Source organism: Pantherophis guttatus, chromosome 15, assembly GCF_059756535.1.
Source record: "Pantherophis guttatus breed Tessera chromosome 15, ASM5975653v1, whole genome shotgun sequence".
Taxonomy (NCBI): domain Eukaryota; kingdom Metazoa; phylum Chordata; class Lepidosauria; order Squamata; family Colubridae; genus Pantherophis; species Pantherophis guttatus.
The window spans coordinates 13,467,340-13,482,557 of NC_142077.1; the positions used below are offsets into that span (position 1 = coordinate 13,467,340).

The window sequence follows — 15,218 nt, forward strand, 5'->3', positions numbered from 1 at the left end:
ATTGAGAACGGCGGATAAGAGACCAAGATTAGCAACATGGTTTATTCACAGCAACAAACACAAGGGTTAAAATGTAACCTGACATCGGTCGTGCGCAGCCGCTATTTATATTGCAGTTGGGCTCGCACGGCCAATAAAACACTTTAAAACATTCACACCTCCCGCCGGCCAAGCTATCAGCTCAGCTGATCAGGAAGCTTACCGTTGCTGGGCGGCCGCTCATCAGATTGTAACACTCCTCCCCCTTTAGATAGTACAATAATCGTCCAGATAACCCGGGCGCCTGCATATACGCCTGGACCGGCGCAAATCGCCATCCAAGCGATCAGGGGGTAACGCCGTCTCCGGTACTTCCTGAGATGTCATAGACGGAGGTAGTTGGTCTGAAGACGGTGGAATATATGATGATCGTGCAAGAACATCTACGGGTACCTCTGGCAATGAAGGAGCTGTAATTACAACAGGTTAACGTGAAGACCCCAACGACGGAGCCTCTAGAGTACTATCGTCCACCGGATCAGCCATCGGAAGTGCACCAAACATATCCGGCTCCTCGTTACCCTGGGTCCGAGCCGTAATGCGACTCCTTAGCTGATCTATATGGCACCGCCAGGTCCAGCCATCCTCACGTTCGACCCTGTAGGAACAGGGTCCCGTGACTAAAATAATACGTCCAGGAAGCCACAAGGGATCACCCCCATAATTCCTGGCATAAGCGCTATCACCAACCCTGAACACCCGGGTCTGGCTAGAGGAATCCACGGGTGCCTCAGATGTATAATCTGGATGTAGCCTATCTAACACAGTCCTTAGTCGCCGGCCCATAAGAAGTTCAGCCGGGCTACGATTGGATACCGGGCACGGGGTCGAGTGCTGCGCCAAAAGGTACCGCTCCACCTTCTCTTGCCAATCTCCAGGGCCGAAACGGGCCAAAGCGTCCTTGGCCGAGCGGACGGCCCTCTCTGCCTGGCCATTACTGGACGGATGATAAGATGCCACTAAGGCGTGACGAATACCCAACCCCATCAAAAACATCTGAAACGCTGCCGAAACAAATTGGGGTCCATTGTCTGAGACAATTACATCGGGAAGTCCATGTGTGGCAAATATGTTACGGAGAGCCTTGCTCACAGCGTCCGACGTGGTTGATGCCATATGAACAACCTCCACCCATTTAGAATACGCATCAACCACGATTAGAAAAGTCTGGCCCTGAACCGGCCCTGCTAGATCTATATGCAGCCTGGACCATGGATTCCTGGGTATCTCCCATTCCCTAGGTGTGGCAGCCGGGGGCCCTGGCCGGGATGACTGACAAACTTGACACCTTGCTACCCAATCTATGATGGCCTGATCAAGCTTAGGCCACCAAACATAAGTACGGCCTAAGGCCTTCATTCTCCCAATACCGGGATGGCTATCGTGCAGCCGTTTCAGAATAGTTGGCCGCTCGGCAGCCCCACAAAAGGCACCCCCGGGAAATAGAAAGCTCGTGTTGGTGGATGGAATATGGCTTAACCTCCGTGGGTAACGGCCCATGCGGCCATCCCCTACGCACCCAATCCATGACCTGTACAAGGGTAGGGTCCTTAGCGGAGTGTTTAGCTACATCCGCAGCCATCACAAGGGACGGAACATCGTCTATCAAAAAACCAGCTGGTCCGGAACAGGATCCTCTACGGCCAAAGGAAGGGGGCAGTGGCTAAGGCCATCCGCATTTCCCAAAGCGCTCCCGGGGTGATAAATTAACTGATAAATTAACTAATAGGCGGCCAAGAAAACAGACCACTGCGCCAAACACGGGGAGATAATCTGGGGAGTAGGCTTATCTCCGGCCAGCAAACCCAAAAGTGGCTTGTGGTCCGTAACTAATTGAAAGGAATGGCCGTAAATATAATCGTGGAACCGCTTTACGGCGGCCACGAGTGCCAACGCTTCTTTATCCAGTTGACTATAATTCCTCTCTGTCATCGACAGAGTTCTGGAATAATAGGCAACTAGAGTTTCGGACCCGTTGGGCAAAACATGATTCAGCACAGCGCCGATGCCATATGGGGAGGCATCGCAAACCACAGTGAGGGGTATATGGTCACTATACTGGACTAACACGGCATCAGAAGTAAGTAGATCTTTAACAGCCCTGAAAGCAGTAGCTTGGGCTTGCCCCCACTTCCAGGGGGTCGTTCTGTCCAATAGCCGATGGAGTGGTTCCACCACAGATGCCTTATGCAGCAAAAATATGCTATAGAAATTAAGCAGGCCCAGAAAAGCCTGAAGCTCGGCCCTACATGATGGCGTTGGAGCATTCTTTATGGCATCGACCTTAGAAGGTGTAGGATGAATGCCAAACTTATCAACAAGGAACCCTAAAAATTCGACCTGGGGAACGCCAAACTTACACTTAGATTTTTTTAAGTTTCAGGCCCTTTTGTTGAAATCTGCGTAGCACCTGGCGAACACGTTCGACGAGGTCGTGTTTGGTGGTAGCCGAGATCAAAACATCATCGAAATAAGGAACGACGCTAGGAATTCCCTGGAGCAACCGCTCCATAAGGCTCTGAAAAATGCCAGGAGCTACACAGGCCCCAAATTGTAATCGGCGGCACTTAAAAGCGCCCCAATGCATGACGATTGTTTGGGAAGCGGCTGTGGCGTCATCAACAGGAAGCCTGGGACATATCCAATTTAGCAAAAATAGACCCTTTACCCAAAGAATGTAAGAGGTGTTGAACTACCGGGACCGGATATGGGTGGGCCTGCAAGGCGCGATTAAGGGTACACTTAAAGTCACCACAAATACGGATGGAACCATCCGCCTTAGTGGGGATAACAATAAGGGTCTCCCATCAAGAATGATCCATAGGCTCAAGTACACCCTGAGCCAGCAACTTATCTATCTCAACATCCACCTTAGGGCGAAGGGCAAAAGGGACCCATCGAGGCTTAAGGCGTATAGGTGGCACCTGGGGGTCTAAATTAAGAGATATGGGGGTACCCTTATATTTACCCAAGGTTCCGTCGAAAACCTCAGCGAACTCTGTCGTCAAGGTTTTGAAATCATCACTAGACGTGGTATGGATGCCAGCAATGGAAAGCCCCAACGCCCCGAACCAGTCTAAACCCAAAAGGCTAGGGAGCCTGCCCTTGACTACCAAAAGTGGGAGGGGACCTGCAAACTCCCCCCACTCCACCATAAACTGGCTGCAACCCAAAATGGGAATGCCATTTCCCTGGTAGTCGTGAAGACGAGTAGAACAGGGTTGCAAACGGTCACAAGCGAAGGACGGCACCAGCTCTTTGAGGGTCTGCCAGGCGATGATGGACTTAGATGAACCAGTATCCACTTCCATCCTGCACGGTTTTCCTTCGATACGAACAGTCAGAAAGATCTTCTTGTGACCCGAGACAGCATGGCTGCCAGACGAGAGAAGATCACAGCGGGAAATAGCGAAACAAGAGTCCTGAGGACCGTTGAACCCTTCCCGGCCTAATTTAATGGAAGATGGTCCGTGGAGGATCTCGAACGGCAAACCTTTGCCAGGTGACCTTTCTTTCCACAGTGGTGGCAAACGGCATTTCGAAAATGGCAAAAAACATGAGGATGTGAATCCCCACAACTCAAACAAAATGCTGGAGCCTGCCCTTTGGAGGGTGGGTGTCGATTGAAGACCGACGCCTTGAGGCGGTCCACCTCCTCTTCGCTATCAGCAATGGTATCAGACCGTTCGTAGGACTCCCCTAGCTGTATGGCTGCACAACGAGAGGCTGGTAGAACGTGTGGGAAGTTTTGAATTTCCGCTGCACACCGGTCAGACATCTCAAACGCAGCCACTTCCTCAACAGCAGTCTCCAAATTGATGACAGATTTGGCCAAAAGGCAGCGCTGCAACTGCAAATCGCACACGCCGCAAACTAGTTGCTCGAGGAGGGAGTCATCAAGGTTTTCAAACTCACAATTTATCGCCTCAGTCCGAAGGGCGGTGAGATAGTCATTAATGGACTCCCCTTCCTTTTGCACCCGTTGTCGAAACATGAAACGGCGAAAAATGCGGGAAGGTGCGGGTGCATAATGGCCCTTCAATTTAGCCAGCAAAGTAGGCCAAGAAACGGTGGACAGCTGTTGGGGCGCTACAAACGCCTGCGCCATTGCAAAAATCTGCGGCCCACACGCGTTGAGAAAATGGGCTCGTTTCCGGTCATTGGAAAAGTCAGTATAGTCATTTGCCTGCAAAAAACACTTGAAATGCTCAATATAAGCGTCCCAAGTTTCTGCGCTGGGCACAAAAGGTGTAAAGATAGCCAGATTACTCATTAGAAAGAGTTGCAGGCCCACAAGAAACGAGAGAGAAGAGAAAAAAAAAATGTTTGCCTCACGTAGTTACCTTCCGAAATGCCAACAACAGAACAATTCTTCTCTCGTGGCCATACTCAGTGGGAGTCATCCCATCCTCATCGCCAGTGTTCTGAATTGAGAACGGCGGATAAGAGACCAAGATAAGCAACACGGTTTATTCCAGCAACAACACAAGGGTTAAAATATGTAACCTGACATCGGTCGTGCGCAGCCGCTATTTATATTGCAGCTGGGCTCGCACGGCCAATAAAACACTTTAAAACATTCACACCTCCCGCCGGCCGAGCTATCAGCTCAGCCGATCAGGAAGCCTCCGTTGCTGGGTGGCTGCTCATCAGATCGTAACATTTCCTACAGACTTTGATCTTTCTTAAAATCTTTGTTTAGTTTCTGTTTTCTATTCTTGTTCTCCAAAGTTTTAATTTTTCTTTCATTCTTTAATATATCTTTTAAACGTTCCCTCATTTTCTCCGTCTCTTCTCTCCTTCTGATTCTGGGCTTTATCTGAGCAGGATTTCCTAAAAAAAAAAGCAGATTTCGCATTCAAATCCTCCAATTCTCAGGGAAGGCAAAAGTCCTGCCTCTCTTTCTCTCTACTGGCTACTTCTATTCCTTCCCCCTTCGTCATGACAACCTTGTAGCCAATCAAACGGGGGGAAGAGACGGTTGCCTGGGAGCTTCCCTGCCCTCAGCCTGATGGAGAAGAGGCTAAAGAAACCAAGCCAAAGGGGGGGGGAGGTTAAATAAAGAGCAAAATTCAAAGCTTTGGGGGGGATGAGAAAGAGGCAAAAGCTCCTAGAATTGTAGAGGGAGGGGGGGCTTAAGCCCCTTCCCCAGAAAAGGCTCAATGAAGAGGGTCTCCTCAGCTGGGTGCTCTGGAGGGGCCACAGGGGACCCCCATCTTCCTCAGAGTCACGGAGGTTCCCCTCCAGGGTGAGACAGGCTGCCTTTTCCTCCCGGGCAACCCCGGATCCCGCTTGGAAGACCCAGCCCTGCATGGCTTCTCCCCCACAGGAGCCTCCCCTGAAAAGACACGGAGCCCAAGCAAGGCTGGAGAAACCCCGGGGGCTGCGTTCCCCCAACATTCAACCCTGGGACCCATAAACCATGTTAGTCTCTTCCCAGGAATGCCCCAGATCCCTTCATCCTTCCTGGCCACCCTAGGCCTTCTCCGTGGATCTGGGCTTTGCTTTCCCCTGAGTGCCCCATGCATGGAAAGAGGTGGCTGAGCAACATGGGATATGGTCTCCCCCGTTTCCAGGATTCAGTAGATGGAACCTGGAGGGGGATTTTGCAGATCTGCTTCCCTCCCCCACCATGAGGCTCCCCAGCTTCCTCCTCCCAAGAGGGGCTCCCCACTCAGCCGAGCAGAGTCCTGTCTGGCATCCCTGCAAGAGCCCCTTGGCCTGTGCATGGGAAAGGGTGGCAGGGGAACATGGGATATGGGCTTCTGCATTCCCAGGTCTCTGAAGATGGAAGTTGGATTTTGCAGATCAGCTTTCCATCTGCAACATCCTGAGCTCTCCTTCCCTCCCTCCCCACATGGGGTGAGAGGCAGCCTTGATTTCTCCATCTCTTTTCACTTGGGTTTTTTCTAATGTCTCTCTTTCTGTATTTGTATGTGGGTGTGATTTTTTTTTTAATTCTACAAAGTCCTGGTAACTAGTTTTTCACTAAAGTTGATTTTGTTCTTAGAAACTGGCTGCACTATTGCATCTGCCCTTTTGTGCGATGCCCTTGAGCATTAGCTTTCAAAATAAAATAAATTTTGGCTTTGACTCAACAGGGAGCTATTTCAGATCTGTGACATTCTCTGGCATTAACTGGCCCCTGGGATTTTTCTCTTAAACCACAATGCCAACAAATGTCACATTTCTTTTTATTTTCAGCCACAAGTGCCATGTATTCCCTCTGAGGTCAGTTTCAAGCATAGAGATCCCAAACCTCTCAATTCTAAATGATGAGTTTAATTCAATCTCTGCCCCTGTTATTAAGAATCACATGGGGATTATTTCACTTTCATTTCCCTCCAGAGAATTTCCCAGCAATCTTTGAGTCCAAGAATTAATTGAATTATCCAGGGATCCCTCCTGAGAGGGAGAATTATGATAAAAGTTTCAGCTCTGCTGTTTGGCTGAATCCTCCAGGGGAGACTTTGGGCAGAGAAATATGGAGTTTTGGGATAGGCAGTGTCTGTGCTCTTCAATCTACGTCTCTCTCCTTTCCAAATGAAGCCAAGTGTTCCTCTGTGTTTGAATCAGGAAAGCAACTGGATCATATTCCAACTTGTGAGAGTGTTTTGAATTCTTCTAAATCTTCTTTAGAAACAGGAAGGAGATTGATTGATTCACGCCATGAATTATGGACCTCCTGCTTCTGCTTCTGATGCTGCTTTTGTCCCATCCAGTCTCTGGGAAGCTGAGAATGAAATGCCCGCTGAGTTTGGAGAACCAGGATGGAAAAAATCCATGGAGCTATTACAGCCCAGGAGACCATCTCATTGGTATAGTCTTCAGTGGAGATGAAAGATTGCGTATAAAGTTGCTTTTCAACGTTACTCCTTCTGTTCAGTTTGTTTTCCGTGATATGTAAGTCAATTCAGGGTGATGGAGTTGCACTCCCTCCATTCTAACCCTCTCCTTCTTTTCTGCTTTTTTTTTCATTTATTCCTATATTGGGGAATATGTCTAATTTCCTGAATGATTTTGATTTCCATGGCTTCTCTCTCTCTCTCTCTCTCTCTTTCTCTGATTTTGTGAAAGAGACTCAAATCCAAAAATGGGTCTGAAACTGAACAGACTGCAGATTATTTTCCTCTCTCAGTTCAATCCTTAATTTATCATTTGAATAATGAATTGTATTCAAAGTAGTTGTTAAACCAACTGTAGTCAGCCAATTTCTTTCTTTCTTTCTTTCTTTCTTTCTTTCTTTCTTTCTTTCTCTTTCTTTCTTTCTTTATTTATTTATTTATTTATTTATTTATTTATTTATTTATTTATTTATTTATTTATTGGTTTGATTTATATGCCGCCCTTCTCCGGAGACTCAGGGCAGCTTACAATGTGTTAAGCAATAACTTTCATACCTTTGTATATACCTGCTTAGTAGGGCTTTCAGCCCCCCCCAACTGGTGTTCTTTTTTATACAAAGTCAGCTTATTGCCCCCACAAACCAGGTCCTCATTTTACCTACCTCAGAAGGATGGAAGGCTGAGTCAACCTTGAGCCTGGTGAGATTTGAACTTGCAGCTAAGTGCTACTTAACAGCACTTTAGTCCGCTGTGCCACCAAGGCTCCTATTTGTGTAATTGATCATTGGTTTTGGATCAATGTTGGCTTAAGGCTAAGTAGGCTTCTGAAGGATTATATATTAAAAACAGTATTTGCTGTTGCTGTTGATTATAATATTTTCTTTTACAATAGGAATTTTTATAGTTTTAGAAATGGCTTACTATTCATTTTGGCCATTCAAATGGTCAACAAGAATTCCCACTTCCTGCAGAATCTCACACTTGGCTACAACATCCATGACAACTATCGGAGCACTTTCCGCACTTTAGATGCCTTGCTGGACATGCTCTCCATTGGAGAAGCCAATGTCCCCAACTACGGCTGTGGAAGGAAGGAGAACCTTCTGGCTCTTCTTGATGCAGCTAAAAGGGACATCTCCATCCATATGTCAACATTAGGAGGCACCTACAAAGTCCCACAGGTTTGTGTGTGTTTCTTCTCTCTCTGGTAAAGTGAGGGGTGGGTGGCGGTGGGTGAGCAATAGATGCAATCATGTCTTCTCCATGGAATCCAAGAGCTGCTTCTCTCCATATTAGCAAAAATGTCAATATTTTACCCCGTTATGTTCATGTTGAAATTAATCATAGAAGGCCTGAAATGCAAGCAATACATTCCCTGGAGAAGACATTCTACCAACTATTTAACTGATCAAAAATATCCCTGGTTGTTGAGGCCTCTGTTGGCATCTTCATTTTCACAGATTAATAATGCCTGCCCTATCAAGTTGGATTGAAGTTGGCAATAGTAGCATTTTATCCATCTAAAAAGTGGAATAAAAAGGACTATAGCCATTATAGGCCAAATAGACTAACAGATATAGCAGATATTGTGGCTAAAATTTATGCCATGATCCTCTTAGTTAAACTTGAGAAAAATGCATTCCTTGCAGAAGAACCAGAAGGTTTTAAGGTAGAGTGAAAACTATATAGATTTTATAAGAAATAATGCATAATTTAATAATCTAATATTGGCAACAAATTTGTCTTGAAATGTCTAATCTATATCAGTGAGGTAAAAGTGCAGCATTTGACTCAATAAACAGAAAAATATGATGGAGAAAATTGATGGCCCTCAAAATGGAGCTCAGCCTGTTGCCCCTGATCCAAGCCCTTGTTTGAGAGGGAGGTTTTTTAATTTGCTTATTATTTTCCACTTTTATTATACAATCTTGGTAATATTCTGTCTTTAATATTTTAAATAATGTCTGATTAACAAACTATTCTAATACATTCTGAGAACTAGGTTGGATTTATTAAAATCTAATATTTTGGATTTGATTTGACCCCAAATGTAACACAGCTTTTTCATCGCTTTTTCAGATCAAAGTTGAAACTGCTTCAGAGGCTCTGAGTGACAAAAGTAAATTCCCCTTTTTCTACCGGATGGAGCCCAAAGAAGGGATCCAGTACCCAGCAATTGTCCAGCTGCTCCTCCATTTCAGATGGACCCTGATTGGTCTCTTTGCTTCAGACACAGAGGAGGGAGAGAATTTCATGAGGACTTTTACTCCTTTGCTTGTCAGGAATGGAATTTGTGTTGTTATATCACAACGATTCTTAACAACTGAACATGCAGCAGCCTTCAGGAAGGCCCTCTCTGAGTGGAGACAAGTCAACGTCTTTGTTCACTTCATGGAATATGATTCCATTTGGGATAGAATCCTTCCTTTCCATGAAACACTTATGCATTTGCCAAGAACCGTTGAAGCGAAAGTCTGGATCCTCACACATTTTTTAGGGTACACACTAAACAAGCGCAGACTTCTCAAATACATCCATAGTATTTGGAACTTTGCTTATCTGGCAAACGACAGGCCAAGAGATTCTGCCTTTGAACCCTATTACTTTGTGGAAGAAAAGTTTCAAGATCTTTATTTTCTCTGTTCTCTTTCAAAGAACGTCTTTTCTGTCAAAGGCCTCAGAAGATGCACCCAGAAAGCCCCACTGGACACCCAGGAGAAAAGGAACAGGAAAAGGATCCCAAATCAGTATCAATATTACAGTCTCATTCAGACTCTGGCCCAGGCCTTGAATGCTGCTTATTCCTCCAGATCCAGGAGGAGAAGGAAGGAGGGAGAAAAGAGGTTGGGGATTCAAAGGCTGCAGCCATGGCAGGTATGGGGGTCCCAATATGGGTCTATTAATCTGAGATCCTTTGGAGAAGGAATCCAGAGGAGAAGGAGGGAAACCATCTCAACAGATCTGTCCAATTCAATTACTCAGGGAATAATGGTTCCAAAGAGTAGATACCATGGCATTTTGATATTAAACTCTGCTCATTTGAAAATGCCGTATTCTTTCTTAAATGAATTCCTGTATTTGTGGGTTTGTGATGAGCATGGTGGAATTTCCCCTTTGTTCCGTCCCCACTGCAGGTGGGTCTGTGTGCAGCTCAACAGGCAGCTAAACCCCCCTCTTCTCCTCCAGTGAAAGGGAGCCTGGGGTGGATCTGGGTGTTTCATTGGGAGAAAAGGGCACGGAGAAACTGAGGAAGTGCAAAGAGTGAGAATCAAAGATAAATAGGAGATAGGCAGCATTAACTAACAGCCAACAAAGAAGCAGCTGGAACCTCTCCAGGGATGCTCCGTGTGAGGGACGGAGGCCTCCGGATGACGGTGTGTCTCGGTCAAACCGGCTGCTTCCATCTCCTCCAAAGGCTGAGAGAAAAGGGAGTCTGGCTTCAGACCATACAGTTAGGCTTATCTGCCCCCGGCCACTAGGTGGGGCTAGAGCAACAACTGCACAATAGATACATGTTGTGGTATGACAACTTTCATAAATTTGGAGGAGACCCTGAGACCATCTAGCCCAACCCCTCCTCTCTGCAGGAATCCCAGTTAAAGCTTCTCTGACTGATGGCTGCTCAGTCTTTGCATTCAGACAATCCATGAAGAGAAGACTGAACTTCTCTGCTTTACTGGCTCAGCTCTAAAACAGCTCATCCTTTTATCATATTTTTTTTCTTTCATTCAGCTAAAATCTCCTCTCTTATAACTGAATTCATTTTTCCGTGTTTGACACTCTGGAATAATAGTGAGCAGATTTTACGCTTGTGTGTAACGTGTGTCAGTGATTGGAAGAGGGCTGCATCCTCCCTTCTCCAACCGAGAGATTGTGTCAGTTGGAAAAGGGGCTCCCAGACTCCTCCTGATCTTCAGCTCTTCTCCTTGTTCTCTTTCCTCAAGGCTAAGAGCAGCTCCTTTGATCTCTTCCGTGGCTTCCTTGTCCTTCCCTGAAGTTCACGTAGATTTTGTGCAAATTCTCTTTCAATTGCAAGGCAGGGATGGGATTCAGCCAGTCTGGACCGGTTTGGGCAAACTGGTTTTTTAGATTTTGTGCAGTTGGGAGAATCACCCCGCCCCACCCCACCCTGTATATTATCTTCCCTTCACCATGCAGCCCAGCTAATCTCCAGGCCTCGCCTCCAGGCCTCATCCGCTTGGTCACCAAAGGTAAGCATGCTGCCTACTCACCCTTCCCCTCAGGTTGGGACCCAGGGACATGCCATTTCCTGGTTCCGGCTTTGCCCCGGAGCCTCCACTCACATTCCGCTGCCCCCCTATGGTCTCAATCTACGGCCCTTCAGGCCAAAGCACCGGACCTAGACGGTTCTTCTTACATGTAAGAAGTCCCAGCCGGAAAGTGCTGCAGCAGAGATCCTGCAGCCGTCTCTTGCTGAGCCTTGGTCGCTCGCGGAGATGTTCCAAGTGCTTTCTGGGTCGGCAGCTGCTTCTCTCCGCTGCTGCTCTTGCTGGGAGAGAGAGCGTTTTGTGCAATTTAGCAGCTGTGAGCCGCCACTTTCCTCTAAGTCCCATCCGGAAAGCACTGTGGCTGAGAGAAACAGCATTCAACATGGCTTCTGCCAGTGATGTTGCTACGAGATCGACACAGGGGAGCGGATCTCAGCACCCCCACGCTGAATCCTCTTCGTTGGAGGGCCCCCAAAGGGGCTAATTTCGCCCTGCAGGGGCATGAAGGGGCACAATGCAGGTCACAGAGAGCGGCAGCTCTCCTGCTAGACCCAGAGTTTCTTCCCTCTCTGATGAAGACGAGGCAGCCATCATGGCCACCGTGAATCAGGGGCAGCTGAAGAAACTAAGATTTTGCTGGAGCAGTGAGAGTGGACAGTTAGAGCTGGGTAAGGTGAATTTTACTTTTTGCTTAGGATTTGACTCGAAAAGAAAATCAATCTGGGAAAAGGGCTCTCTGGAATGTTTTTAAGTTGCGATTAAGGAGAGGCAGAGAGAAATTGCACCCTAACAGGAAATAAGCAAAAGCTATAAAATATGAAAAGACTCAATGTCTTAATCTTACTGGCATGACTTTGATCAGGCATTTTAAAATGCTGAACATCTGACCGTTTATTGAATATTCTGTTTGAATCAACTTGAAATGTATAACTGGCAGAATAGTTTTAAAGTGGATTTTTAATGTTGATTTTTAAGCTGAAGACACCAGTAAGCCATCTACTGGTGAATGGATATATATACTATATCATACTCCTAGAATAATAAAACAACCTTGGAAAATTTTGATAAGAGAAGAACAACACCTGGAGGTCTGCTGTATTATCTACTGTTCTATATTTATCTACTTTATGGTTACTAGAGGATCAACCTTGAAAACCTGGAGGATATCTAATGGAATGACTTTGAGTACTGGAACTAACTAGCAACTCTAGAATGTTCCCTATAATTGACCAATTGTGTCAATTATATTTTCTCTCTATTTTGCCAGTATATCATTGACAAATTTTTCTCAAACTTTTTCATTCACTTTTGAAGATAATGGCCATATTTGTATCCTATTTAACCATATTTGGAGATTAGACAATTGTAAAAGAAAGATTCAATGTGGGATAAGAAACAAAGTGTTCTGTTTTTCAAATTCCTGGATGTTCCCATTCTAGTTTCATCCCTTTCTGAAGAAGAATGAATTTCTCAATATTTCTCGAAGAAAATTGTACTTGGACCAAAATGGAGAGATAATGGCAGATATGGGCATTTGGGGCTTCTTGGCTCTCCCCAAGGAGGATGTCAGGAGGGAGCCTCTGGCGTATTTTAAAAGACAGAGATTTACTATCAGAGAAGGTGCTCTTTCACGGCTAAAGTTGCTCAATAAGGTAGGAGAAATTTTTGGTGTCCTTTTTCTTTTTTCTAAAACCTGAGGTCCCATTTCAAGTGGGCTAAACCTATCGTCTCCAGGGTGGTTAAAAAAATGAATGGAATAAAAGTTTCCTAAAATTTTTACAGTAAACTTTATTCTCAATTTTAATATAAATATATCATCATACTTAAATCTTTTTCATCTTTTTTCAATTCCATCCCTCAAGACTTTATGAAATAGATTTTTATTAAATAGAAAAGTAAAATAAATAAATAAATAAAGTAAAAATAAAAGTAATGTTACTTTATTGTAATATTAAATTCTAAAAGCAAAAGGGAGGAACTAAAGGAAGAATCTGCCAGTTGTTTTACCTCCTGCATCTGTTTATAAGTAGTCAGAGGTTTCCTATTTACCTCAGTGAAGACCAGGGGCTACTTGTCTCCATCCATTTATACCTCCATTTTCCATGGACGAGAGTCCTAATCTCTTTTCTTTGGCATTCCTTGTTTTTCTGCTCAGTCTCTGCCTCAGTCCAAATGTGTGGAAAGTTGTCATCCTGGATTTGTCAAGAGGGCTCGAGAAGGAGAGCCAGTTTGCTGCTACGACTGCCTTCCTTGTCCGGAGGGGACCTTCTCCACTCAGGAAGGTGGGTCACACTGAGGAAAATGGGAGGGTTTGTGAAAGAGACGGCCGGAGGGGGTGCCAGACTGGGCAAATTATATTAACAGCAGAGGAAACATTTTAATTTGGACATGTGCTGCTAAATTTATCTTTCTAGGAACATCTGAGTTCTTTGAAATTTGATGAGTTGTTTTAGGTCCACCTTCTGAAAGACCTTTCAATCCACTGTGTATTGGATCCTCCCCTTGAGGATCACTGAGAAGGTGTCATTGGTTCATAATGTGGTGCTGTGGATCGTTATGGGGGGAACTCATTACACAAATAGTCTGCCAGTCATGTAGATCAATCAATCAGAACAGAGCTGGAAAGGAGCTTGGAGGTCATTTAGTCCTACCCCCTGATCAAGCAGGAGACCTTATGCCATTTCAAAGGAGTGACTGTTTAATGAAATTGTTAAGAAATACTTCTTGGAAAATGTCTGTGGTATCAGCTGTTATCCAAAGAAGGCATTTTCTGTAAGATAAAAGGACAGAATATTAAAAAAAGTTGCTTTTTGGTTTCTCAGATACAGAAAAATGCACCAAGTGTCCAGATGATAAATATCCAAATGAGGCCAGAGTCCAATGTATCCTCAAAGTTATAACCTTCCTGTCTTATGAAGAACATCTGGGCATCATCCTGGTCTCTTTTGCCCTATTCTTGTTCCTAACCACAGGTCTTGTTTTAATCATCTTCATTAGATACCGAGAAACTCCCATTGTCAAAGCCAACAACCGGGACCTCTCCTACATCCTTCTGGTCTCCCTTCTGTTTTGCTTCTTGTCTCCTTCTCTCTTCATTGGTCAACCAAGGAAAGCCACCTGCCTTCTCCGACAAACAGTTTTCAGCATCATCTTCTCAGTGGCCATTTCTTCTCTCTTGGCCAAAACCATCACGGTGGTTCTGGCTTTCCTGGCCACAAAACCAGGAAACCGAGTGAAGAGATGGTTGGGGAAGAGCTTGGCCAACTCCATCATCTTCTCTTGTTCTGGAGTTCAAATTATCATCTGCTCCATCTGGCTGGGAGTTTCTCCCCCCTTCCCTGACTCTGACCTCCACTCCCAGCCTGGAGAGATCATCCTGCAATGCAACGAAGGGGCCGTTGTCATGTTCTACGTCACCCTCAGCTACATGGGCTTCCTGGCTGCCATCTGCTTCACGGTGGCTTTCCTGGCCAGGAACCTGCCTGGGGCCTTCAACGAAGCCAAGCTGATCACCTTCAGCATGCTGGTCTTCTGCAGTGTCTGGGTGACTTTTGTGCCCACCTACCTGAGCACCAAAGGGAAATCCATGGTGGCTGTGCAGGTCTTCTCCATCCTGGCCTCCAGCGCTGGTCTGCTGGTCTGCATCTTCATCCCCAAGTGCTACATTATCCTTCTGAGGCCAGACCTCAACACAAAGGAGCAGCTCACAGGCAGAATAAATGTAAAAACATGAGATCTAACACAAATGTGATATTGGAAAAATTATTAAAGTTAATTTTATTTGAAAGGAGATATTCTTTCCATTTAGATTGTATGCAGGAGTCAAAGAAAATCATATCTATATGTTTCATAATTGGAAATTGTTGAATGACTGGAATTCTTCTAGCTCCCTTTCCTTTCAGCTCAATAAATCTTGCTAAAGAGAACTCTGTAGAAGTCATTTAGAGGAATTTGATGTTCAGGAACAGCTACTGAATGCGACACCTTATAGAAATAATTGAGGCACTTGTTCCTACTGACAGCAGCTAAAAGTGTGTGTGAGAGAGAGAGAGAGAGCAGGAAAAGAGGCTAGGAGGAAGCTGAGGGAACCAGCCTGGTTGCCTGA

At 45.5% G+C, this 15,218-nt stretch overlaps 1 protein-coding gene across 1 annotated transcript; it reads left to right on the forward strand.

The window, feature by feature from the left end:
• The first annotated feature begins 6,704 nt into the window (after window positions 1–6,704).
• LOC148111935 (vomeronasal type-2 receptor 26-like) lies at window positions 6,705–15,044 on the forward strand. The gene is made up of 6 exons (XM_087878843.1): window positions 6,705–6,942; window positions 7,777–8,065; window positions 8,964–9,758; window positions 12,553–12,765; window positions 13,269–13,395; window positions 13,936–15,044. The coding sequence occupies exons 1-6, from the start codon at window positions 6,716–6,718 to the stop codon at window positions 14,844–14,846; spliced, it is 2,562 nt and encodes an 853-aa protein (XP_087734969.1). The 5' UTR covers window positions 6,705–6,715; the 3' UTR covers window positions 14,847–15,044.
• Window positions 15,045–15,218: the final 174 nt, after the last annotated feature.